The sequence below is a fragment of the Antrostomus carolinensis genome, unplaced genomic scaffold, assembly GCF_000700745.2.
Source record: "Antrostomus carolinensis isolate BGI_N321 unplaced genomic scaffold, ASM70074v2 scaffold20180, whole genome shotgun sequence".
NCBI lineage: Eukaryota > Metazoa > Chordata > Aves > Caprimulgiformes > Caprimulgidae > Antrostomus > Antrostomus carolinensis.
Genome location: NW_010290778.1, coordinates 24,016 through 49,051, shown reverse-complemented (window position 1 = coordinate 49,051; position 25,036 = coordinate 24,016). Strand labels below are relative to the sequence as shown.

General features: G+C 45.1%; 1 protein-coding gene across 1 annotated transcript in view; it reads right to left on the bottom strand.

The window, feature by feature from the left end:
• The window catches only part of LOC104529988 (neuronal PAS domain-containing protein 2), a 25,103-nt gene extending 457 nt beyond the window's left edge, over nucleotides 1-24,646 (bottom strand). Inside the window, exons 1-19 of the mRNA XM_029086622.1 lie at nucleotides 24,600-24,646; nucleotides 23,034-23,188; nucleotides 22,163-22,254; nucleotides 20,260-20,349; nucleotides 19,047-19,167; nucleotides 17,757-17,870; nucleotides 16,974-17,092; nucleotides 16,017-16,099; nucleotides 12,157-12,263; nucleotides 9,273-9,420; nucleotides 7,951-8,032; nucleotides 6,386-6,509; nucleotides 5,529-5,638; nucleotides 4,914-5,000; nucleotides 3,822-3,980; nucleotides 3,092-3,295; nucleotides 2,071-2,267; nucleotides 1,178-1,270; nucleotides 506-713 (exon numbers count right to left, since the gene is read on the bottom strand). Of these exons, the coding sequence (XP_028942455.1) occupies nucleotides 506-713; nucleotides 1,178-1,270; nucleotides 2,071-2,267; nucleotides 3,092-3,295; nucleotides 3,822-3,980; nucleotides 4,914-5,000; nucleotides 5,529-5,638; nucleotides 6,386-6,509; nucleotides 7,951-8,032; nucleotides 9,273-9,420; nucleotides 12,157-12,263; nucleotides 16,017-16,099; nucleotides 16,974-17,092; nucleotides 17,757-17,870; nucleotides 19,047-19,167; nucleotides 20,260-20,349; nucleotides 22,163-22,254; nucleotides 23,034-23,188; nucleotides 24,600-24,631 (2,325 nt within the window). The 5' untranslated portion in view covers nucleotides 24,632-24,646. The remainder of the gene's footprint in view (nucleotides 1-505; nucleotides 714-1,177; nucleotides 1,271-2,070; nucleotides 2,268-3,091; nucleotides 3,296-3,821; nucleotides 3,981-4,913; nucleotides 5,001-5,528; nucleotides 5,639-6,385; nucleotides 6,510-7,950; nucleotides 8,033-9,272; nucleotides 9,421-12,156; nucleotides 12,264-16,016; nucleotides 16,100-16,973; nucleotides 17,093-17,756; nucleotides 17,871-19,046; nucleotides 19,168-20,259; nucleotides 20,350-22,162; nucleotides 22,255-23,033; nucleotides 23,189-24,599) is intronic.
• Between the last annotated feature and the right edge of the window lie 390 nt (nucleotides 24,647-25,036).

Sequence of the window (25,036 nt, the reverse complement as noted above, 5' to 3'; positions counted from 1 at the left end):
TGAAATCTGCAGGACATGTAACTTCCATCTTCACAGAATCATAGAATGGTTTGGGTTGGAAGGGACCTTGAAAGCCCATCTAGTCCAACCCCCCTGCAGTGAGCAGGGACATCTTCCACTAGATCAGGTTGCTCAGAGCCCCGTCCAACCTGACCTTCCAGGGATGGGGCTTCTACCACCTCCCTGGGCAACCTGTGCCAGTGTTTCACCACCCTCATTGTAAAAAATGCCTTCCTTATATCTAGGCTTAACCTCTCCTCTTTTAGTTTGAAACCATCACCCCTTGTCCTGTCGCTACAGGCCCCACTAAAACGTCTGTCCCCATCTTTCCTACAGACCCCCTTTAAGTACTGAAAGGCCACAAGAAGTTCTCCCTGAAGCCTTCTCTCCTCCAGGCTGAACAACCCCAACTATCTCAGCATTTCCTCATAGGAGAGGTGTTCCAGCCCTTTGATCATTTTTGTGAACCAAAACCATCTTCACAAACCTGTTCCAGATCCATTACCTGAAGGTAGAGACGGTGCTGCTGAACTTGTTGCTGTGGCCACTGGTGGAGATGAACCGGTGTGTTTGCCTGGTGGGATGTGAAGCTGGCGTGTGGGATCATCAGTGATGGGGAGAAGACGGGCGATGGGGCTGGAGGTCGGATGGTGCTACAGGTAATTGGTTGCATCTGTATTGGGGGAGGCAAGATCTGCTGCTCTGCAATGAATCTGCCATGAGGAAGAAAATAAAGTGTGAGAACCCAAACCCAGACCCACCACTGGAGCAGGCCCTGGGGAGCCCAAGTGCTGCAGGAAGCAGACTGGAGCAGGGTTTGTCAAACCATACAGAGGGCCCCAGATTTCCCCCTCCCCATTAAGCATGGACTGGAACTGCAGATAATTAAGGTTTTTAAGGCTGTACATCTCCTCCATGACTTGATTAGGCACTTTAAGCTTTGCCAAGGCCAGAAAACAGTTAAAAAATATTTTTTCAAAGCACTTTAGTTATCATAAAGTTCTTTGTAATTAAAACATTTTCTCATTACTTTTTCTCCTATCCAGCTGAGCTTTTATTTCTTTTAAGACTGAGAATGTGTTTGTGTGATCACACAAAAGTTTTTCAAAGTAATTTTTAGTGCCATAAAGTGCCCTGCTAAAACACTGCATGAAAACAAGGGCCAGCAGAGACTCACTTTCCTTGCTGCCTGCCGGCACTGCTCTGGGTGGACTGGCCACTGCCGTTGGCAGCAGGCATCATGGCTTGGATAGACTGATCCAACAGCATCCTGCAGTGGGGGAAAAACAGAGGACGGTCAGGGAAGAGAGAGGTCCAAACTCCTGACTGTCAGTCTCCAGAAACAAATCCCTGAAAATCTTCCCTGAAATCATGCAAAGCATCACGCTGAAAGAAGCTACTGAAATGGGATGCTATTGTCACCTTGTCTAATGCACTCACAGAGTTGAGCTGAAACTGGCTAAACCTTTCATGTAAGAAATATATTCTATACAGATGGTGAGACCCCTAGGGTTTATCTCATTTCCTTACATAATATTTTGAAATGGTTGGATCCTGGAGGCAGGCTCTGTAGTTATGTCCCTGAAAGGGGGTTGAATAGTTTGGGGCAGTTGCATATGTTTTATACAACATCTTCAGCGCTGTATAAAAGAAAAAATAGCTTTGCCATGGCACTTGTCCTGGCTGGAGAAATGACACTTTGGAGCTTCAGAGCAAGCAGACATGGGTTTGGGAAAGGCTGTCCCTGCTCATTTTTCCTGTTCACTCCCTCTAACAGCAGCAGATGTCCAGAGGTTACTGAGCTACAGGGACAATTTATGGAAATATGAAGAGAAAAGGATTTCAGGCCCCTGAGGATATGGCATGGTGTGCACAGCACTTTGCTTGCACACACACCGGGCTCACCACAAACCCAGATCTCTGCAGGAGGGAACATCCCTACATCCCTGCTGTGGCACCCAGAGACCATCATCCCCCCTAAGCCCAGACGTGCCTGCCCTCCATGCTGCCCAGGTATTGCTATTTCCTATCATTGCCATCAGGATGGTCTCAGCAGGGCTCTGTTCGTACCTGAGGCTCCTGTCCTGGCTGTAGTCAGACTGTGGTTGCCTTTCACTGCTGTCAGCCGGCATCTGTGCAGCCACTGTAACGGGATGTGTTTGTGAAAACACCATGGGGTTGTTGTAGAGGGGCACTGAAATGCTCGTCTGCCCTGGCAGACACGTTTGCTGGGCTTGGTTTCCTCTCATTAGGTGCTGCTGCTGTACCTGAAATGAAGACATAGACAGATATCTGTTTTTAAATCTCCTTAATAGAGGGCTAAAATAACTGCTTCCAGTATGCAGATGGGAAAAAGAGAAGAAACAGCAGGATATTCTCCCTGAACACAGCAGTAGGAACAGTATATCTGTTCAGGACCACCAACCCATTTGCATTTATTGCCCCTGCACAGCAGGTGCTGGGATCCCCTGCAGTAGGAGCAGACAGTCTCTTCAGAAATCAGAGTACAAGGGTGAGGGCATGCAAGGCTCGAGGGAGAAGAGACTAGCTTCAGAGTGGAGGAAGAGTGCAGATCTGAAGATCCCAAGGAAAGCGTCTCATCCTTTAAAGCAGTAGTTTTGGTCTTTTTTTGCTTCTGGACATCTCTGTTCTTTCCCAAGGAGTTGTAACAATCTATATAGTGGATTTAGCTCTAGTGATGAAAAACTTGTTTTTCAAAGCTGCCTTCCAAGATTTCTCAGGCAGAAGAAAATTAATCTTTTAAAATTAGGCCTACTCTGGCTATGAACGAGCACGTTACAGCCACAAACAGAAGTGAACGAGAGCCCAAACCTCACCCTCGGTTCCTCTCTGGTCACCAGGACAGCTCCAGTGGCCCCCAGGGTTTAGTGCTTTTAGGCTACCTGGCTTTTATTTTTACAGCTAAATGACATCATTCGCAACTGACTCTCAACACAAGTTTTGTAATGTCAGATGTGGAGTAAAGCCAGCGCAGAGGAGATGCGCAGGACCATGGGGAGGGGACACACAACAGACAAGTATTTAAAAAGCCAGGAAAGGGGACAAAGCAGACAAAGAAGCAGCCAGTGACCTGGGCGGCCGTGCTGCAGGGGTCCCTGAGGAATTGGCGTGGTGATGGCAGGTGGGTGCTGCAGTACTGCTTCGTCCCCATAAGGCCTGGCTGCTGTGACTTCTTGGCTGTGGTCTGCCTGGGTGTCCCCGGTGGCAGTGGCCTCCTGGGACTCGGGTGCTGCACGTTGTTAAAGACGACAGGGATTGGCTGCTGCATCAGCATCTTTAAACAAAAGAGATACATGAGTTGTCGCGGCTCATACGGTGGTTGTCCTGCCTGGCAGATACTATCTCTGGCTCCCAGGCTGTCTCTATCAACATATATAACACTGCAGCTGCAACATCTTTAAATCCAGGGCAAAGTGAATCATGAATGATAGAAAATCAAATGTTATCTTGTGCCCAGATATTTATTCAGAGCCGCAACCACTCCAGCTCATTACACCTCTTGCATTTTGCAGGAATGGCACTGGGGATCCAGCAGCATTAACCAGCCACCAAACCGCTGAGCTTTTTGTGCACGGAGGACTTCAGATTAACTTGGGATTGTTTTTTTCTAAATCATGAAAATTACTGATCCAGTACTTAAGCAGATACTGATGCCACTCATCTCTTGGGAGACCAAACTACCAATTTATCCAGAGCTCATTTCTAAATGCTTTTGCCACCAACAAGTGTGTTAGAAATCTATGTGCTCAAAGGAAAAGCAAATGGTTTGTGGGTTTGGAAGCCCCAGGGGCAGCGGGTACCTGCAGGTTAGAGTCCTGCACTAGCTGGAGCTGTTCTTTGATAACGTGGAGCTCTTCTTGCTGCGTCTTGATGTCAGCTTGCAGCATGCGAGTCCTCTCCTCCAGCTGCTCTTTCAGCTGATGCATCATCCCCAGCTGGGTGGGGAAATGGTACACTGGCTGCAGAGAACAGAGAACAAGATCATGGGGTAGGACCAGTCCTACTACTCACATTCATAGTGATGCTGGCTTCAGAAAAACAACTGCTTTTCAGCTTTTGCCATAGAAAATACGATGCTGACAAAAAATGGCAATTGCGTATTTAACCAAAATACTGCTGTACTTCCAAGAGCAGCAGCACAACTGGCTCATACTCAGTGCCTCACTCCAGATCTCGGTCTGTTACATTTCTGTGCACAGGACTCCCCTGTCCCTTTAGTGTGACACTGCTGATTTTGGACCACTCACGTTTTGTGGCAGACACTGCATGCAAACCCTTGCCCCATCTCCAGGCTGGGCTTTCACTTGAGCTGCTAATTGTATTTGCCAAATGCCAGGCCCAAGTGAGGCTGTAACCCCAGCCTGGGATCCATCCTTCACACCTATGTTGGCTGTCTTCAATCCCTGTATTATCATCTGAATGTTTACTCCACTGACCTCAAAGCTCTGTGGGGACAGGCCTCATAGTTATGGTTTATGACTCCTACATTTTTCTTGTTTATTTTTCTTTTTCTGGCCTAACCCAAGCCTTCCATAACATCCCCTTCCTCCCCCAGGGCAATAAAACTCTTCAGCATTGTGTCAGCCTGTAGTTAGTTGACAGCAATTCAGAGATGAGCCTTCAGCAGCCCCCAATGGTTTTTGACACATGGGAGGACACAACCTTCTAAGCTATTTCCTCGAGAGTCCTAGCTGCTCCGGCGCCTTGCTGAAATAAGTGGTTGCAATAACTTGGTTGCAGGTAAATCTCAGTAACAGCAACAGGAAGGCCACTGAGATCTTGTCCCCACCCTGGCACCAGCCAGCAAGGAGGTGAGAGCAGTGAATTGGAGCCACTGAGTCTGCCCCACTGCCTGGCCATACCAGTGTGTTTAACAAGAATAAACCACGTACCATCACAGCGTGCTGAGAGGGGACTGCCGGCTGAGCCACGGGCTGCTGAGGGACGTGTTCACCAGGGACTTGAGGAGTTGCTATGGCCTAGAAATGAAACCTTTGCCTTACTGGAGGTCCATAGTACCTCCAGTGCAGAGTTGGTGCCATACCAGCTCACACCAGTGATGAACAAGTGCAGGGAATTAGACAGCTCCACACGGATAGCTGAGGATGAGGCTGAAGAGAGAATTTAAGCTCCTGCATGTCCCTTGCTAATTGCAAATCCTCAGTGTCAGTGTCCATTTTTGGATAAAGGCCATTGCACACGTAACGTAACATGTAATGTAACAAACCCCAAGAAAGCAGGCTTGTGGTGTGAGAGGTATTTGGCCTGGTGGAACAAACTGAACCCCGAAAGGATGCAGGAGAGGAGCCTCCAGCAGCTCTCCTCCAGCAGCTCTCTCTCCTCCAGCTCTGCCGGCCAGTAGTGCTCCCCACCACCCTGGGAAACCCCACACTCCAGCCCAGCACACTCAGAGGTGGGGATCCAGCCTCTCTGAGGACGAGACCAAGGTTTGTCAAGCACATTTCTTTATGGCATCAGAAAGGCTTTTGCTCGCAGAGACCACTGACCTGAGTGCTCCCAGCCGATGCCAGCCGCAGGGCTGCCTTCTCCGCCTGTCCCCCCAGCACCGACGGCCGGGTGGGTGTGCTGGTGTCCGTGTGTCGCATGGACGACGTGGCTGGAAAAGAGATGGTTTGCTGTGATAGGGCAGACCTGTGCCCAGGTACCCTGGCTAAGCATGAACTCTGTGTACGCAGATAAGCAGCCACCCAAACGCTGCCAAAGTGGGTCCCCAAGCTGTCCCTCGGTGGTCACTCTGGCTCCCTGCCTGACTCGCGGGGTTCCCTTCTGATAAGGCCCTGTTTCAGCCTTCCCTCCATGGGTGTCTCCAGATGAGCCTTCCCACTCTCCCCCAGCAAGTATTTCAAGAAAAACCCCCTGAGTCAGCTCCTACCCACGGCCCTGCACAGACAGGCACTGAGGCCACCTCGCTGTGCTCCCAGGGCCAGGGGCACTCATGGGAATAAGCATGAAGCTGTGGGCAAGGCAGGCAGCCTTCTGCACAGATTTATCCTCAGGGACTGAACCACTCCATAATAAAAGTTTTGTCAGTGAGGTTTGGGGCTCAATGAAATTGCTTCAGCTTAGCAAGTCACCTCCTGTTCCCTGAGCCCCAGGAAACAACCATAACACTCAGCTGGTGGTAAACTGGGTGAAAGCTGCTCTCACACTGGCAGTGGGTGAAGAGGGAGGAGGTAGCACGTGGCCGTGGCCCAGCTGCCCTACCACAGCTTGTTAGGGCACAGTACATCAGTCCTGGTGCTGAGCATCCCCTGCCCTGGCTTGGTCCCTCCCAGACAAGCCCCAGTATTTTGGAGGTTGCTCTGCCCTCCAGCCCACTCCTCGCCCCTGCACTGGCACCTACATGCGGAGTCGGAGAGAGCGGTGTGCGAGGAGCGCCGGGAGCTGTGGGATGACAGTGATAGTCCCTCCCGGCTGGCATCCTGGCTGCTGCTGCATGGTCCAATGTCCAGGTAGCTGCTATGGCTCTGTGAGGAATGAAGCACAAGCGGTGAGATCATCAGCAGGAGAGGACAGCGCTGGAGGGGACCTCCACCTCCCTGATCGCTTGTTTGCAGAGAAAAATAACAGGCTGGGCGCATAGAGGGCCAGAACTGCAGCACCACACCATCAAACCTCGACTCTGGCGTGCCAAACTCACATTAATGAGTTTGGAGCTGTCACATCAAAATGACAGAGGCCACCTGCCAGATGGTTTATGGCAAACAGCCCATAACTGTTGGGCAGTAGGAGACTGTTTCACCTGCAGGATGTGGGTGACCACATGGCCATGCCACCACCTTCCCCACACCTCCCAGGGAGCTCCCCAGCTTCCCACTCCCCTCCAGAAGATCAAGCAATGGGAGTGACCACTCTGTCTCTCCTCCATCTGCCCGACATCAACAGATGCAGCTTAAGTTCTGCAGAAAAATATCTCAGCTATCATAAAAGCCCCATCCCTGGAAACATTCAAGGTCAGGTTGGACAAGGCTCTGAGCAACCTGATCTAGTGGAAGATGTCCCTGCTCACTGCAGGGGGTTGGACTAGATGGCCTTTAAAGGTCCCTTCCAACTAAAACCATTCTGTGATACTATGATCATGTGGAAAGGGGAAAAAGACACAGAACTGTGCTGTGGTGACAGAGAAGCTGTTTGCAAGACAGCCCTCGCTCAAGTGCACAAGGGCTCTGGGACAGCTTCCCCTATACATCCCATAAACAGCTTCTATAAAATAACGTCTGAAGATCAATGAGGCTAATGGAATGATAATTACACAACAATCCACTTGAAATTACTGTGATTACTGGTCTTATTTGTAAACTACTGAGAGGAAAAACTTAAAAATAATTAAAATGACCTTGTTAATTGGGCAAGCGTGTTGGGATGCAAGACTGATTGAAGCCATGGAAGTTATTGCTCTGGTCACAATCCTATACTTGATGTGATCCTGCCCAACGGTGTAAACAGAGCTGAAAACTAGAATAAGTGTTTTCCCTTCACTTCCAATCTTCATCTGAGTGTCAGGGACGAGCTGGCATTAACAGAACAGGTACCCTGGGGTGCTGCCTTGCTCTCAGATCCTCTGCATGTTGCTAATGGTAAGCAACCTCGCCTCCAGCTCTGCTTCTCTGCTTCTGAACTGAGGTGGTTTAACGTATTGTTAATCGTCTCAGAAAGGTAATGAATAGCAGAACAGCAGCAACGCGACTGCTGAATTTGCAGTTACATCCCTGAACCAAGACAGGCAGTTTAGAGCCACACAGTGGAGAACTGCCCAGCATCTGCCTGAGTCATAACTCAACTGCAGGCTTGGAGGAGATTGGAGTAAAGGAGAAGGAGAAGAAAGAACAGGTATTTTCCTAAGATTGGTAAGCGATTACTCAGTTTGGTTTCAACACCTACTTATTCAACAGTGAAGGGACATGGTACCTTTAGAGAAGAGGATGCCAGTTCAATTGATGACTCTTCAAGGCCAAGATCTCGCCTTCTTTCAGCTCGAACTTCTGCATAGCTAAAAAAAAAAAATATATTTAAACCCAGTTTTTCAGTCTGAATATTGTTTACTGTATGGTGAAGATCCTACCACACAGAGCACTGTGGAATTTTCATGTTGAGAAGTTGCTGAACTGAACTCACTTATATCATTGCAGGCAATGAATTTTCCTGAAATCATGTTTTAATCTGCATGTTTCAGTAATATATTCTAAACCTTAACTATATAAGACAGAATTGAATTTAAAAATCTATTCAGGACTATATCACCAGGTTTAAGAAGCACTGGGAGTAGAAAGAAGAAAAAAATTAATGCGCAATGAAGTCAGAGCTTAAAGTGAAGCCAAATTCCCTGAAGGATGGCAGGAGCAACACAACTCAGAAGCAATCTCTCTAACATTTGCTCACAATAACACTTGACATGTAGTTTATATCAGCACACACAGCTCTGATCACTTACACCCGTTTAGTGGTGTAAGGTGTTCTCAGCCTTCAGAATATCCCCATTTACTAGTATTTGCTCTTCCAGATGTTTGACAAGAAAAAAGGGGGACCAGAAAAAATTTCACAAATTTATTCCTGCCAGTAAAGAAGGACGCAGTGAGCCGTATGTTTACTGGAGTCAGTAGAGCAAACCAGTATGTCACGATTTTTCACGCCCTTCAGTAAATATATTCTCAGTCCTAATACTATCTTTTTGGAGATGACAGTGGCAATCAAGCAGATTCTCCTCCAGAAGGTGCATATCAGGGAGCATCCTGTACGAGTCTGCAACTGAACACAAGCAGCTTCCCACTAGAGGGGGATCCTGGGCTGGATTTCAGTTGAGGAATAAGGTCAGCAGGACAGCAGCTCACTTCAAGTCATAAATATTTAAAGCTCTGATCAAAAGGTTTTATAGGAGATGTATGATCCCATTCATGCCCATAAATCCAGCTGATTCTTAGCAGCTTTAATTCCTCCTATGGCCAAGTCATTGCTAGGGATAACAGGGGAATGTAACACACTGATAGACTTGGGACACGGTGACTTCCAGGCTTTTGGCCCAATTGCAAAAAAAAAAAAAAAAAAAAAAAGTAATGAAAAGACATTATGCTTTTCCCTGTGTTCCCTGTCACAGTAGTTTTACAGAATTACATACCATCTTGGTGTGTCAATATGCACAGCAAATATTTAGCTAACACAAAACATGATTAGAAAAAAATAATGGTTGAGCACGTGGGATTGTGCACTGTGAAGTTTTTAGTGCTTGCTCCTACCTAACTACCAGGTGAGTGCAAACGATGAACTCGGGTTTGGAATTCCACTGGTGGTAGGTGATGTAGTAGTGTGTTTGCAGCCATATCCACTGCTGGCCTTTGGTCAGGAACCGATAGTAACAGGACTTTCCTTTTCCAAACTGCATCACTGTTAAACAAAAAAAGAAACCAATTTACAGCAAAGAGAAATTTCACAGTGCAAAGGTGATTAGAAAAACCACTTGGTCCCATTCCCCTCTCGCAGTCTCCTACTGCACTAAAACGGCTCTCGTGGCTTTATAAACACGACAGATGATACATAACCATGTACTGAGCTTTTATTTGGGTTCTTTTCTGATTTTTCAAGAGTGCACTTTGCTATTTTGAGATTGTTCCTACAACTAATAATTGGCATAACTATATAACTAGCTATATTCTTCTAACTTATTCCTAGGCTCCTCTGAAAAAAGCATAAAGAACATTAATTAAACAAAGCATCGTCCTTTCATAAGTACATGAGAATGCATTTCAAAGACTGGGGCCTTGAAGTCAGGACCCTAATAATGGCACAAAATAATAAGACAGTGGAGTTTTAGCAGTTTTACTGAGAGTTTTCTTATGAGCCATGACCTAAATACACCAGACCTGGTGTGTATTATCAGAGTATGTCCAGAAAAATCTCAAGTGGTGTAATACAACTGGAACATAATGAGGGGAACTACATTAAATAAACACATTAATTGTTCCCGGTCTGCTTGGAGTACACAATGAAACATGCTCACCTAAAATACCCATCATTAATGCAAAGTAAAATAGAAACGTGCTTTAAGCAAATCCATTTCACTTCACAGTAGGCAAGATGCCTGCCCAGAGCGGTCAACCTGACAAACAGGAACTTACCAAGCCACACTAACCCAAGTATTCTTACTCACCTGCGCACATTCACTTTGTTAAATATCAGGACTAACTTCTTTAGCAATCCCATTAATAGTGATGGGCTTTAGATGAAGTACTTAGAAGGTCTTCTGGCTAACAAACCATGCTGGGGATCACTCAGCTCCTAGTTCTGGCAGAGATTTCCTGAAGCAACTTCAGTAAGTCACTTTGCCAGCACCTTACTTTGTCCCCTTGCGCAGTAAGATTAAAAGATCCTTTCCTTCAGGTGTGTTGTGCAAATAATCTTTTAATATGTAAGAGGGCACCTGTGGCTAGTAGAGATGTAGAACATAAATCACTAAATAGTTTCTCTGCTGAATGATCTGACCCCACTCTCAATATAGTCAGTGTCTATGTCAAACTGCACGCACACATTACCAAGTGGACATCGTCTGGTTAAGTAGCTCACTTCCATCTGAATGGTCTTTTAAGCAAACAGCACTAAAAAGTACTGTACTTGAGAGCAATTAAAATATTCCTTTATTATTCCCATCTACACGCTTGCTGCACTTGACACAACTTGCATCTAGCCCCTTTCACAGTGTCCTGTGGGCGCTTGGCCAGGTGACCTGTTTCCCCGACGCCAGTTTTGTACCAGCACTTTGCCTTGGCACGAAAGTGGAGCGGGGAGACTTGACATTCAAAGAAGTCATCTCCTCCATTCTCTGCTAGACCCTTTAGCATCTTAGACATGTAAGTGGTAGAGGGTATGTGGTAGAGACGGGCGTGGTTTGCAACCCCAAGATGAAATCAGGTTGTCTAGTTCCAGTGTGCTGAGGGGCTGTGGAGTTTCTTGGTGTCCCTGCATCACTCTGCGTCTCAGAGCAACTACAGCATCCCACTCTCTCCACTCTCTGGAGTGTCCTTCCTTCTTTCTGACAAAACACTCTCCTTTCAAATGGAGATAGCAGAGAGACACACAGATAGAGAGTGTGCCCAACAGGAAACCTATAAACAATATTTCTTGGCAAAATATCTGATTACCTAGATGCATTTTACAAAGTGTGCAGTTACTTTTCATTACAGCGCTTGGCAATGCGAACCAGCTGGAGGACAGACCTAATTCTGGCTCAATATCTCAGTCTGAACTGCATGTAACAAAATGGAAAAATACAGTCTCAGGGATAAAACATCTCACATGCTCATCCGGCAGGAAAAGCACACTGATCAATGGTAGATCAGGTCTGCTGCCACCTTTTGCCCCTCCTCAGATCAGCTCCAGCCTTCAGCAGAACATGGGCTGTGCTGCCACAGTACACAAGTTAAGTGCTACTTCTGACCTGGCTCCTCCTGGGCTCTTGCAGGTCACAGTATTTTGCCTTGCATGAAGATTAACATCACAGACATTCTCTGATGTTTACACATCAGCCTGAACCAGACTTTTCTGCTTTACTTGATCAAAAATGAGCCATCTTCACCCACAGGGAATTTGTATTTGGGAGTTTTGTATTTAGGAAAAAAAAGTCTGAATCTCCAGAAGCATTTTACTGACAGTTAAGTGAGGTTCACAACATTTAATTGCACAGGCAGATGATCCACATGTTGTTTTCAAGAAGGCACGTTGGTGAGCTGAGCCTCCTGACTGACTCCAGAACCCAGGGGAACTGCAAGATCCCACGAACTGTGACAACCAACAAAACTTCCAGGGTTTGGAGCTGCCCTCACAAACTGGGGGCAGAGGGTGTAAAGTTCTGACTTCCCATCTATTAATCTCATTTCACTCTCGGACAACCTGTGCTCAAACAGGCTATCTGTCAATTTGGGAAACGTGCACAAAGAGTTCCTGATCTGAGTGAATTCTGCATGGATTCAGCCTCCCAGGTAAGCGCCAGCTATGACAGTCTGTCATGGGAACAGAGGATTCGCTCGTGCCCCAGATAAAGACGCCTTCTGCGATGACACTAAAAAGTTTTGCACGAGCGACAAAGGAGATCAAAGACAGGCATGCTGCAGAGGGAGAGGAACTTACAGTGTTCATGGCACCTAGCAAGAAGCTCCAGGTCATCTGCGTGGTAGTAATCATACCCTGACGTTCCCAGAACCTCAAAGGGTAAATATCCTATAATAGGTGGAGCCCTAGAAGGGAAGCAAAGGGCAGGGAGTAAGCACAAAACCTGACACTTCAACATCCTGGCAGATATGCTGAGATACTAGTGACCAAAACCATCTCGTACACTCACTTGGCAGGGAAATCAGGAGTGGATGTTCATATACACAACCATGTATTTTCATATACAAGCAAAAAAAAAACCCCAAAGCCCAAAAACCACTAAACAAACAGTGAGGGAGAGGTAAAAATTGAGAAAATGAAAAGGTGTGTGTTTACTGTCTCATAGCCTATTCATTATGTGGGTGTAGAGAAAGGCATGTACGTATGCAAGTGACTCAATTCATTAAGCACACCTTTGAGCCACACAGCTTGGGAAACACTATGGCTGTTCGTGTGCATAAGGACTTGGAGCTCGAGTAAAATTACCCGGTAGGTTAGATGTAAATGTCACCTGGGTAGTAACTGTAGAAGAAAGAGTAAGTGGGAAGCTGCAATGTGTGTCAGGACCAGCCTGGGTAAAAGAAAAAGTAATTGTTCCCATGGAAAAGTTTGGGAAATTATAAGCAGCAAAAAATGTTTCTACGCTGGTAGTAAAGATATGAATAGGCATGGGGCTGATTTTAAGGACTGTTATTTCTATGGCAGGTAGCGAAGGAATCAAGGAAGTATTTTGATGGGCACATTGCAATGACTTACCTGACTATTCTGCTGTCAGTTCTAGATTTTCCACTTTCTAAGTAAAATGCATAATTTTTTTTTTAAGCAGGCGTCCTAACACTGAGCTTATGCACAGCCTTCACCACAGCCTGCTAGCTTATGATTATGAAATAACACTGAAATGTGAGGAGAAAACCATTGGTTTTGCCTCTGCTCCCTATATCAGCATGCGTCCTTCTGTCCCCTAGCACTCAAGTACACTCCTGCTTGCACCAATTCAAGGATGGCACTTGGTGAGGCAGGACCTGTGCTAATTTGGCTCCACCTATTTGTTCTGGCTGCTGGATGTGGTGATAGCATGAGGCTCCCCTGCCAAGTTCAGTGTGTTCCTTGGCGATGAGGCGGTGGTGTGTTAGCGAAACGGTTAACGTTTCAAAACCAGGGTGGTCTGAATGTGTCACTGCCTATCAAATGTGCCCCTCCTGCTGGCTTTCTCTTGGTGTGTTGAGTGACCCTCTCAAGGGAGGTGAATGTCATACGGTGGCCAAGAATATGAGCAAAAAATTATTGAAGTGTGAATACACTTGGGTTTGGATGGATCAATCCTGAGTGTTCTGGATATTAACATGGGAAGTTCTGTCCTGGTTGAGCGACCCAGCTCTGCGTTTGTACTCTTGAAAGACATGGTGGCCATAGCTCATTCAACTAAAGAAAACCCAGACAGGTCTATAACCTCTCTCTTCCCCACAACCATGAGCAGTTTGGCACCAAATGGGAAAGAGGGGAAAAGGAAGCACAGGCAGAGATCGGCTCAGCAGCAGCCCCAGAAGGACCAAGGTCAGAGCAGGAGCTCCTGAGTCCCAGCACAGGGGCTTGGCTGGAAGAGCCAGTCCTCCACGCTCTCTGATGGCAAATCTCTTGAAACAGAGTGCGCTTCGCACACAGTGGTCTCTGCCACAATACAGCCTTATTTATACAAATAACTTTTCATAGAGCACTGTGTTCCTTTTCCTCATGTGACCCAGATTTCTGCTAATGATGATAATACATGTATTTATTAAAGTGTCCTTCCTTGCCATCTCTTTGGCAGAACAGGCCGATGTCTCTCCTATCTTTAATGATATGCTTATATTCAAGACAATAATGTCTTTCAGATGCACATCAGATAAACATTTAAGCTGATCAGGAAAGTATTATGCTTTCCTGACTTTCATCAGAATTCTTTAAATGAGAAAGCAACCACAAAATGCTCCTCAACTGCCATTTGACAAGGAGCTGCCTTGCTTGGGGAACAATTTAAAAGTGTCTTGTTTGCTTAAGTTCCAGCCTTGAGGCCTGCAACTCACTGTGCAAGTGGAAATGCACAGTCTTCAGGGAGCCTTTTGAGTGTAGTCTTTAATAAACGAAGGGAAAATAAGGAGAGGACCACAGTGCAGAAGAGAAATAGATCATTTTCAAAGGTAACAGGTTTTCTCTCTACACATATTTACAGGTAGATCCAGAATACAGATTTTTCCTAGTTTTCTAATGTTTATCCGGATTTATGGAGTGCTTTCTGCATTATCTATCTTTACTCCAATTTATGCTGTCATGATAGCAAAGGTCCTGATTCCAACTCACGCTGGGTACCCTCTGCCCCTGCTGACACACACCTCAGTGTCAGGTGGTGTGAGTTGACACAAATAAGCAAGAAACAGCAAAATACCCAACAACATTTCACAGCAACCTGAAGACTGTACTGGAGAGAGGTTGGAATTGGTGATTAAATGAGACAACCCACACGATTCCTTACTCCTTCTTGGGTCTGGGCTCACTGCTCACATCCGGGGCTGTCACAAATTCTGCCTCAGCATCTGCATCAGCTTAATTTACTCCCAGTAACAATGGTTTCCTCACTGGAGATATCAGTGGGTTGGAATGGCTGCAAGCACCCAGTGCAGAGAGATTCCTCTCTGAGTCATAACCCAGTTTCATCAAAAGACTCTTTGATATGTTTCGAAGCAGCTCCTGCTCGCCTTATTCACAGGAGCTGCTGAGACACAGCCCTTTGGAAAACCAGCTCACTTCATCAGACAGTGAAATAAGGTGCTTAGGGGTCTTTTGCCAATCTTAACATTAACCACCTGATTCTGAAAATGTGCATTATTGGACAAGCCAATTAAAGTCTAACAGAGTCACTCCAGCAAGATCTTGACAAGAGGAATAATAAGCTGGCTGTCCCAAACCACACATCATTAACCATAGGGCTCTCACAGGGTCAGTTCCTTCATGCTTCAAGGTATGATGTGTGAGGCACACGTTTACTACACAAATGCAAGTTATTATTCATTTATATTTGCTCTCTCTCTCTCTTGCTCTAAATGGGCAGATGATATTTACATTTTTTTCCTCCCAAATATTTTTTTTCCCTAAGCTTTATTTACTCGTCTTCTGTTTCTAGTAATGACTACCTTTGCACAGCTGGCAAAGGGAGGGATAATGGAAAAGGCAGGGTTTTGCAATGTGCTTACGCATACGTGTCAAATACAGACAAGTAAAAGAGTGAACAAAAACCTCCAGTTTCTTTTGAAGAAAATGAATCTTATATTAATCAGCTTAATAAAGCAGTTCCAGACTGTTTAATTCACCAAGCTGAATCCTAGCCTACAGTATGGCATTGTCAAAAATAAATCTGTAATTAAATCATCTAATCCACTGCTTTTGCTTTTATTTTTATATTTTTATAAATTCCATCATTTCTCAAGGTGAAAATCAAAAGTTTATTGACACAGCAAAACATTTAGAAGGATTCCTGGAAGCTGTAGCAGGAAAACAGAGGAGTTAAACCAGTATAGGGAACAGGACCCACACTACTCAGTTTTAATAACTTAATACCTCAGTGAAGTGAGACATTTTTCCAGACATTTTCCCACCATTTTATATGGTTTCTTACCTGCCTAAAATATGGAAAAGAGCAAAGCATTTAAGGATGCCTAATAAGTAAGTTCAGAGTATTATTACTTACTCAGTTGCATTTAATTAGAGCTATTCTACTTGGGATCTCAGGCAATAGCTTCACAAAGTCTTCCTGTTTTTAAACTACAGTTTGTTTATTCTTAAGTGACTAAAACCAAAACTCTTACCTGTGGTCCAAGAATAAAAACTTCCATTCCAAACTATGCCTCGATGTAAATTCTTCACATGGCTCTTCAACATTGCAGAGCTCCTGCAAAACAGTTGGCACATTCAGACATTTAAATCTATTAAATGACAAAAGGAGTTCTCTATCAAGACCAAGGATGCATCTTCTTGGCATAAAAAACCCTAGCGAAATATAGTGCTTTTAAAGCACTTGACTTATTTTCCTCTAAGGAATGTATAAGCCTTGTTTTATAGATGCATCAGCTGATGAAAAGTGGATGAATAATTTACCCTGGGCTGAATTTCAGAGTTAGGATAAATAGTCCAAGGGCTTCATCTTGCAGTCTGTAGGCAAAATACTCCAGCTGTTGGAAATATTGGTATCTGAAGATGGATGACAGCACCAGGTCCAGCCTCAAACTGAGCTGGCTAATGGTTTCTTGAGCAAGAAGCACCTATGGTTGTTATCCCTGTCATCACTGCACCGTGCCACGGGGCACTTACAGACCAGCAGAAAGTCCATGAAACATGGTGTTCACAGTGTTTCAAGATGCAGGTGGCCTCCTTATACAAAGGAGAGGTGGGATGTATTTCTTTAAAGGCTGCAACTCCTCAAGTGGTTTAGCTGGTCACCTTGGGTTGGTTCTTCCTGGGCTGACTGCTCTGAGACACCCCATCACACCACCGCCTCTTCTCAAAAGTAACTCCTGCTTTATATCTCATCATTCCAAATACGTACTGATGTCATCTCCCACTCACAAACTCAGCAGTGTCCTCTCTCATTGCCCAACCCTCTGCACAAACAATCTGTGCTGCTGAATATACCCTTTGAGGGGCTGCTGCAACACGGCTCCCCTCGCAACAGCCAAGCACACAGCTCATGGTACCAGCAGCATCCCTGCTGCTGAGCACCACCTGATCCCCAGACGAAAGGGAAGATGCCGTCACAGAGCTCTCACCTTTAAGAACTGCGGTGTGACGAGACGAACAGTTGCTACGAGGCAAATCTGCTCCTCCGTGGCTGACCTGAAAGCTCGTGCAATAGCTGACTCAAAGCCATTACAGGAGGGTGTAGGCACTAGACGCAACCAGACAATTTATTTAAGAAGAAGAGGAAAGAGGCCTTTCTTTTCATGTTACGACAGGTACAATGACTGATGAAACCCAAGCAACAAACTCCTCCTACCCGCAATGTGATGCCACAGATAGACATTGATGTTATTTAAAGTATGACCCTTTAGGCTCCAAGTTACACAGTTGTAACCACCTGGCTTGCAGGGAAGCTCCATAAGACAGCTCTGAGCAGCCCACAGTGCGCAGCTACAGTCTCCTTGTCAGCTTTTCTCCAGCTCAACATTCGCAAGATTCAAGATTTTACAGGTTTCTCAAACTACTTAATCTTTAAAAAATGGCATTTGATTGCCACAGTGAAACAGAATAGCATATTTTACTGGTTACTTGAATGAGTAGGCTGCTTTGCAATTGGCAGTAGGTCAAATGGAAGTAGGATCAGTTTGGTATCACTTCTTTGAGCACAGTGTGCAGAAGAGTGCACTCTTCTGTCCAACAGCCTCCGCGTCACTCTTATATGAAAAATATCTCCATCATATCCACAGCTCATGCCATCCCTGCCAATTACAGGGCATATTCAGCTGAAACAAGGCCTTCAGGAGGCTACAGCTCAACACACAATTTAAAGGAGAGAAGTAGAAAGGTAAAAGTAGGCTAGGGCAGTAACTTACCATGAGTAAAATATTTAAAATCCACTACAAATTTCACATATTCATACATCAGGGGTTCATTTGGATCTAAGCTGCCTCTTGCTAAATGGCAGCAAAACTCTATTTGTTTTTCTGCTGAAATGAGAGAGAGGGAGACATACACAATGTTACCAGAAGTCTGCACTTTAGCACACTCCATATATCAAATCTATCTAGGTGTTTATACCAACCCTGCTGCTGTGCTATCTGAGCATACCCTGAGATATACATAAGTAAATATATAACTACTAGGAGCAATGATCAACTGGTTCTGCTTAAGGAAAAGTACTCTCACCCTTTCTCCCATGGCTTTACAGCCACCCCGCTACGCTGGGCGTGAAGCCCTGGCAGTATCGGTCAGCGGTATTTTCCCCTGACTTTGTGCACGCACGATCTCAAGCTGTTAAGTGACATTGCAGTTCTCTGCTCTGGCACTGCTCAGTAGGACCCAGATCCAAAAGTCACTGAAGTCACCCTAAGCCTTTCCATTAACGGTGGAGGACACCGTGCCAAAGCTCTTACTCAGTTTTCTGCCCGAGGTCTGAACTCCACGGATTAGACCATGCTGTCTTCAGCTGGAGGGAAACCAAGCCCAGTGCAGAGCACCAGCACGAGGGCTGCCCAGGTCCCACTGGCACTTTTGGGGCAGCAGAGAGGAGAGGTTAGCACTGTCCAGCCACCATGAACCCCCTGGGAAAAGGGACTCCCAACACAGGCTTGGTGAAACGTGGCCATTAGGAAGATGCTGCTGCCTGCTCTGCTGCTGGGGATGTTTTCTCATAGAAAGGGACATTTTGGGGGTGGGACTGCAGCCAGCAGTAGAGATCTGGAGGGACTGTTCAGATAGGCTGAGTCTTAAAGTACATGTAGGATTTCTCAGGTGCCCTGAGACATAAAAGCTTCCTAAGGAACAAAGACTCTGCCAAAACCCTTTGGGATTTCTCCTGCCCTTTTCCTTCCCCCAAACCCCTCACTCCTTTCACAGGCTCAGTCCAGCATCCTGCCCTGTGAAAAGTATCTAATGAGGGAACATCATGGCCCTGTGATGCAGAGCAGACAGTAAAACAAAGACTGTCCAAATCAAAGTCCGAGAACTAGGAGCATGTAGGAACATTAGATGATGTGTTGCATTAAAAAGCAGGAATATTAACCGTGGCAAAACAGAAGTGGCAGGCAGGAGAATTAAATAGCTGGCGAGCCCTGTGCAGCCTCCCCTGGGAGCTGTTTGCCTTTGGCAAATTTCCCTGACCAACAGACAAGAGCAGAACTTACCGTTTAGAAAATCAGCTGCAACAGGATCTGTCATGAGCACATGTGGAGAAAGGAGCTTGTACACCTCGCTCTGTTCCCGCTCAGGCAGAAAGTTTAATATATTTTGGTCCACCAAATCTGACTGATACAAAAGAATGCTTTGTCATGTTCAGCAGCACAGCCTGACACAACCACACGCCCTTTCATCCTGCAGCACAGACACCGCCAGTCTAGCACAGATGCTTCAGAAGGAAGCCCAGTCAATCTGCAGATGGATCTAGGGCAGAATATAACCCTTAGGTCATTTTACCCTGGGGTTCCTCTCTATTTGCAATAGGTTGAACGCATCCCAGAGGTTGGCCTTCAGTTCAGCCAGATGCAAGCTGGAGAAGAAACCCTGGTATACGACACCATGAGAAATATCACATCAAAATGAAAATTTGAAACTTTTCTCCTTGGGAGCATGAGACAGAAATAGTAGAGCTCCTCCCCACATCCTCCATTTGTCTTCTAGGCTGAACATTTGGCAAAATCAGCTTGACCTGCAAGTGTTTCAGTGCTGATAAACCCACACATCCTGACTAAAGCGGTTCGACCAAAATGTCAGCACGTATTTGCTTCTTTACACACCAGGACATTCAGCCAGGTTAACCGTGTGCTCAGATTTGCACTCTTGTAGCATCACTGGTACCTCATGCTGGGCACCAGATAAAAATAAAAAAAAACATTTTTGAGCGGCCGACAGAAATTTCTGCACCCAACAGCTAACTGATTTCTAGAAATTCTCACAGAAAACTGAAGCCACATACTTGTTACTAAAGACTTTGAGCTCAAAGTAGAAAAACCCAAGAAGAACATAGATTCAATGCTGAAATAATCTTTAAATTATCTGAGAAGAGCTTCAGCATGTACAGATCTCACAAGCATGAGATTTTCCATATACCTGGTGGGATAAAATCCACCTAGATCATCCTTCAGACGTGCAGCCGAGTGGTGAGCTATGAGTACAGTGATTTTGCATTGGTTTCTTTTTTTTTTTAGCTAACTCCCAGACCCTGACAGAGAATCTGTTATTCCCGAGAGCTTGATAAACTCCCTAAGAGTTTGTGGTTTATCCCCCACCCACAATCAGCTGCCTCTTGAGTTGGACAAAACCAATCCCCAGCCCTGCAGTGATGGAGCTGTGTTAAGGCAGGGGGATGATTCTTCAATATATTGAGCTGTCAGAACTTACCGGTAAGTGTCCAAGCAGAGACGATACACTATCAGATACATAAATAATAATCCCATCAGTGGTAAGGGCGATGAGAAAGCCATCTAGTGCCTAATGAAAAAAGGCAGGCAAAAAAGAAAAAAATAAAAAGAATTATGTAAAGGAACAATTTAAAGTATAATAGGCTAATTTATTCTTTGGTGATGCTTCTAACAGCCTAAAAGTAGCATAAATCAATTATGGAAATGATAGTTCAATGCAGCAAAATAAAAATTACACATGCTGTCTAATTCAACATTCTTATATTCTTATCTGCTCATTAATATTAAATTGACTTGTATTTTTCAACCAGTATTTATTTAACATGAAGCAAGACAGTGGTGGTTAGAATTGCTACACCCACACAATCCTAGTGACTTCGTTACGTGTTCTGAATTACACAATAGTCAACCAATTCGGTGCGTAAGGAGATGTTAGATATCATCACGGCAAACCCAGCATTGTGGATGGATAGATGGATGGATGGATAAGCGGAGAGAGAAAAATTATACAATGCTGTATTTTTAGCAATTAACAAACAATATGGACAAGATCTAAAGCCGTATTTATTTTGCTTAAAGCACTTATTTGATGGGCTAGTGACACAACTGAAGTCTGTTTTGTTCCCCCTTTTTTATTCACAATGATTTCTGTTCCAGAGTCGAAGTTCTCTGTCCCTTTTAAGTCACTGAATGTGTTTTCCTCTTTGGGTGTTCTCCCTGTTCTTCACAATGTCTTCTTGTACCGTTGACCCAGTGTCTGTCTCTGTTCTTCCCTAACACTTACCAGGATCTGGGAGGTTTAATCTCCGGTCAGCACTGTGCACAAAGCCAACTCTTCTAAAGACACTCCTAGGCTGTTCTGCAGCTTAGCTACAGGGAGCCAAGGATGCAGCATTCACCATCTTCCCCACCTCACTGTCATACTCTGCCTTTGCTGAAAATAAGCCTTCTCTGGAAAAAAACACTGATTTTAAGTAAACTGGCCAATGGTCTAACATAGTCCAGCAAACCAACAGTTATTAAAGGGCTCTCTCTCCCCTGTACTTCTAAGGGGGGAATTTGTTTTGATTCAGCTGGAATAAACTAGCTTGTTTAGTGAGAGAAATTCCCAGAAAGAATGAGCAGACTTTTCCAGGGAGGTGAGTCATGACATCCTGATGAAAAGGAATAACTAAGACACTGCAGCACCTCCCAGCTCAGCCCAGCATACACCCTTATTTTGGTGGGGCAAAGCGTAACAGCTGCCCACGCAGGGTAGGCAATGTCCTCGCCAGAGGAGCATGCAGCACAAACCCAAAGCTGCATCCTTAACAAAGGAAAAATGTAGGCTCATGGGGTCTTTCCAGATCAGCTAAGCATTTCAGAGGTGAGAGTATCAGAGCTGTTCTCCCGAATCCACTTAAAGGCAATGCGAGCAAAAGATCCAGCGTTCACATCACCAGCGCAGCACTGCACAGCCAGCAGCAGCAAAGGCAGCAAAGGAAATGCTGCCTGGATAATGGAATGTGGGAGGAAGAGAGCTGCTCTGCTTTTTTCAGGTCCTTTCAAGTTTTTGCTAAAACTGCTAGCTCTAGCGGCTCTTCTCACAAGGGCAATTCTATTTTTCCTCTCTCACCAGGCCAAATCTGGGCCAAATTGGTCTTTATCCCTAAATGAAAAGCTGTTTATCTTTAGGAGGAAGCAATCATATTTTTTAATTCTCTGTCTGCAAAGCATTTAGCACAACACTGGTTTCTGTCAAGCTTGTATTATAAGTGCCAGCAGAGTAGAAATCATTAATATTAACATTGGGACCTACAGGTGAAAAGGAACTATATAACTCTGAACTACTCCACTAAACTGATTACTTCTCACTAATCTGTGTAGCTTTAATTTCTTCTTACCTCTAACATCAACTGGGTGAACTCCTCGTTGCTAAGAAATGAAGGCTTCCAGTCTTGTCTAATCTCACAGGCTTCTGTCTGTGCTGTGATTTCTTAAAGAGAAAACATCAAAAAAGCAACATGACTCATGCTAGTTGGACTTTTTTTTTTTTTCATTTTCAAGTAACACTACATTTCTTTTAAGAGGCTTTCAGAGGAATCATTCTCAGATCATTCTCCACACAAAGCCTTCTTGTATGTAACAGTTATTTTCGATGCCATCATGATACAAATGCATTAGAAATCAAGAAAAGGAAGAGGAGACATTTTGAGTGGTCTGAAGAAATCCTTCAAAAACTAAAGTCAATGGGCTAATTTCAGAGTAGCTGAGCATCACCGTGAGCAGAGGGTGTCCGTGACTCTTGAGTCATTTCAGGAAGGCTAATAGGAGTGCCTAGGCAGCAGGACAGGCTGCACCCAGCCATCTCCTACCCCAAGAGACCTGGGAACAGGGCAGAGAAGCCCCTTTCCCCTGGCTTTTGTAGTGCATGCTGTTCCTCAGCTCTTCCTTCCTCATCCTCTGTTTGAGAGCGTACAAAGTGTGCCCAGGGATGTGGAGGCCACTGAGGGAAATGGAGCAATGTCACGACATCAAAAAGCATACAGCACAACATCTTTTCAAGTATATCTATGTTTAGCTGGTCATCTCTGTATTCAAACCTAGCCTGCCTTCTGAGGCCAACTGCTGGGCCTTATTCTGTCCCTCGCTTAGGTTCCTGTCCTCTCTGGAGTTCTTAGATGCTTGGGAAAACTAGTTTTCATCTTCCGAGTGGAAACTGGCTGCTGGGCAGATGCAGAGCCAGCACCCACTGCCGCCAGTGTCCTCCAGTACCTTTCTGTTTCTGTAAGAAGTCGATAGTCCTCTGCAGTATTGTGGACTTGTCCATCTTGAGAGGGTGGCCGTGGCCCTGCAGCATTGTGCAAAGCTCTTTAATGAGGACATTGAACTGGTCCCTCCTCTTCTTTTCGGATTTGTTGCGTGATGCCCTGGGAGACAGAAACATAAATGCCACTAAATAAAATGAAGGACCTACAGCTCGGCCCAGGGAGAGATAAAGGGCCCTGTCTCAGTAAAACACTTTAAATACAAGAATCTAAACTCTGATGGGACTGCTCATGTGTTTAAAATTAGGCTTGGGTGTAAGTGCCTTGATGGTGCTTAGAGCCTTGCAGCAGGGCTGAGCTCACCATCAGCAAGGAAAACCTGGAGGTAACAAATATGATTTACACTCATTTGGGCAAGACCATATCTTTTTGTTCATTTCAGCATCAGCTCCCATTGTTTCAAAAGCAGTGATAACGAGGTGAAGGTGTTATGGGTGAAATTTCTCCAGTAAGAGAGGTCCTGGCATCTACATGCTCACGTTTTGCTGACCTCATTTATATGAGCTTTTGTTTGCAGTTAGTACATACATATATAAAGGTCAAAATGTGAAGGATTCCTTATTCTGTGACTTGTACTTGCAAAAGTAGCTTATAGAGAGACAATACTGTGCAGAGACAACTCAACTGCAGAATAAAATCAAGCACATGCTCTTGTATCTGGTTTTGAAAATCTGCTGCCATGATATATGAAACTGGGAAAGTTAAAGTCTGGCTGAAGAAACCACAGACTAGTTTCCAGTTTTCATTAATGCAATTTAAGAATGTTTTATTAGGGTTTTCCCCTCCATTAAAAACAATAAAGGAGAAAGCAAATCCAATCAGTTTCTTCCAAAATGTTCTTTCCAATGCTTATATCTGAGATAACTCTATTTTCATACAACCTCTTCCAGTAGTAATTAATTTTCTTTACAAGTGTATTCATGATGATACACGCTTCCTGTGATCTAGATCGAGTGTGGTATACAGAAAAAATGAATATGCATTGCCATGTATATTCAGGTTTTGGCATTTCAAGGTTCTCAGATCCAGCATTTAGGTTCACAGCCATCTCTGTTTTGGCACTTGTGTATGATGACTAATTAGAACTGAGCCAAATGCTTCTCTGAAGGGAGACTAACTCATACCTGTGCTAAAGCAGGACTGCTCTCTAAGTTTCACAGGGAACTCTACCCCGGGTGGGCAGCACTGCATGTCAATAAAATCACAGGTCAGGAGTCCTGCATCAAGATAATAAATAGCCACGGGATAACACAAGATTCTGAGGGCACGACAACATAATTTAAGGACCACCCAGCCAATTAACCCATCGTAAGGGTGGCCAAACACACTATGAGAAGCTTGAAAATGGTGACTTAATTATGCTGTTTGTGGTCTGCTTTACACAGCCTTTACACAGAGGGGTTTTGCCTCTGACATCAGTGGTCCCAAGTACTTTTTCAAGCACTGAACACAGCATTTACAATTCTTCCCTGTGAGAGCTTCCACCCTCAGTGCTCTCCACATGCCTTCATACCTCTTTGCCCTGTCCTTCTCATCTTCATCCATCAGTTCGTTTACACAACACAGGGCTCTGGAAGGAAAAGACAGAAGTACTCACTTGCGCTGGTAGACTTCCACCACATCATCTGCTGCATCCTACCACTGGGATTCATACCTAAGACTTCAAGCTAAAACTTCCTCACCTGGTACTAACCAGCGAAAAGAAGGGAACGTGACCTGGGTTCCCTGGGTTCTGTATGTCCCTGCACTAGAACAGTTATGGTGGGCTGCTGTCTTTACCCTAATTGTTCCTGCAGCACAGGTAAGGAGAACAGTTGGCAACAACTCCCAGTGAGGACATAGTACTCTCAAGTCCTGTGAAATGATGGAAAATCCAACACGAGGGTAACTTCTTCACTGGTGACTTGCTTTCTATGTCTCAGATGGGTTAAGTCCGAGGGATGGAGAGAC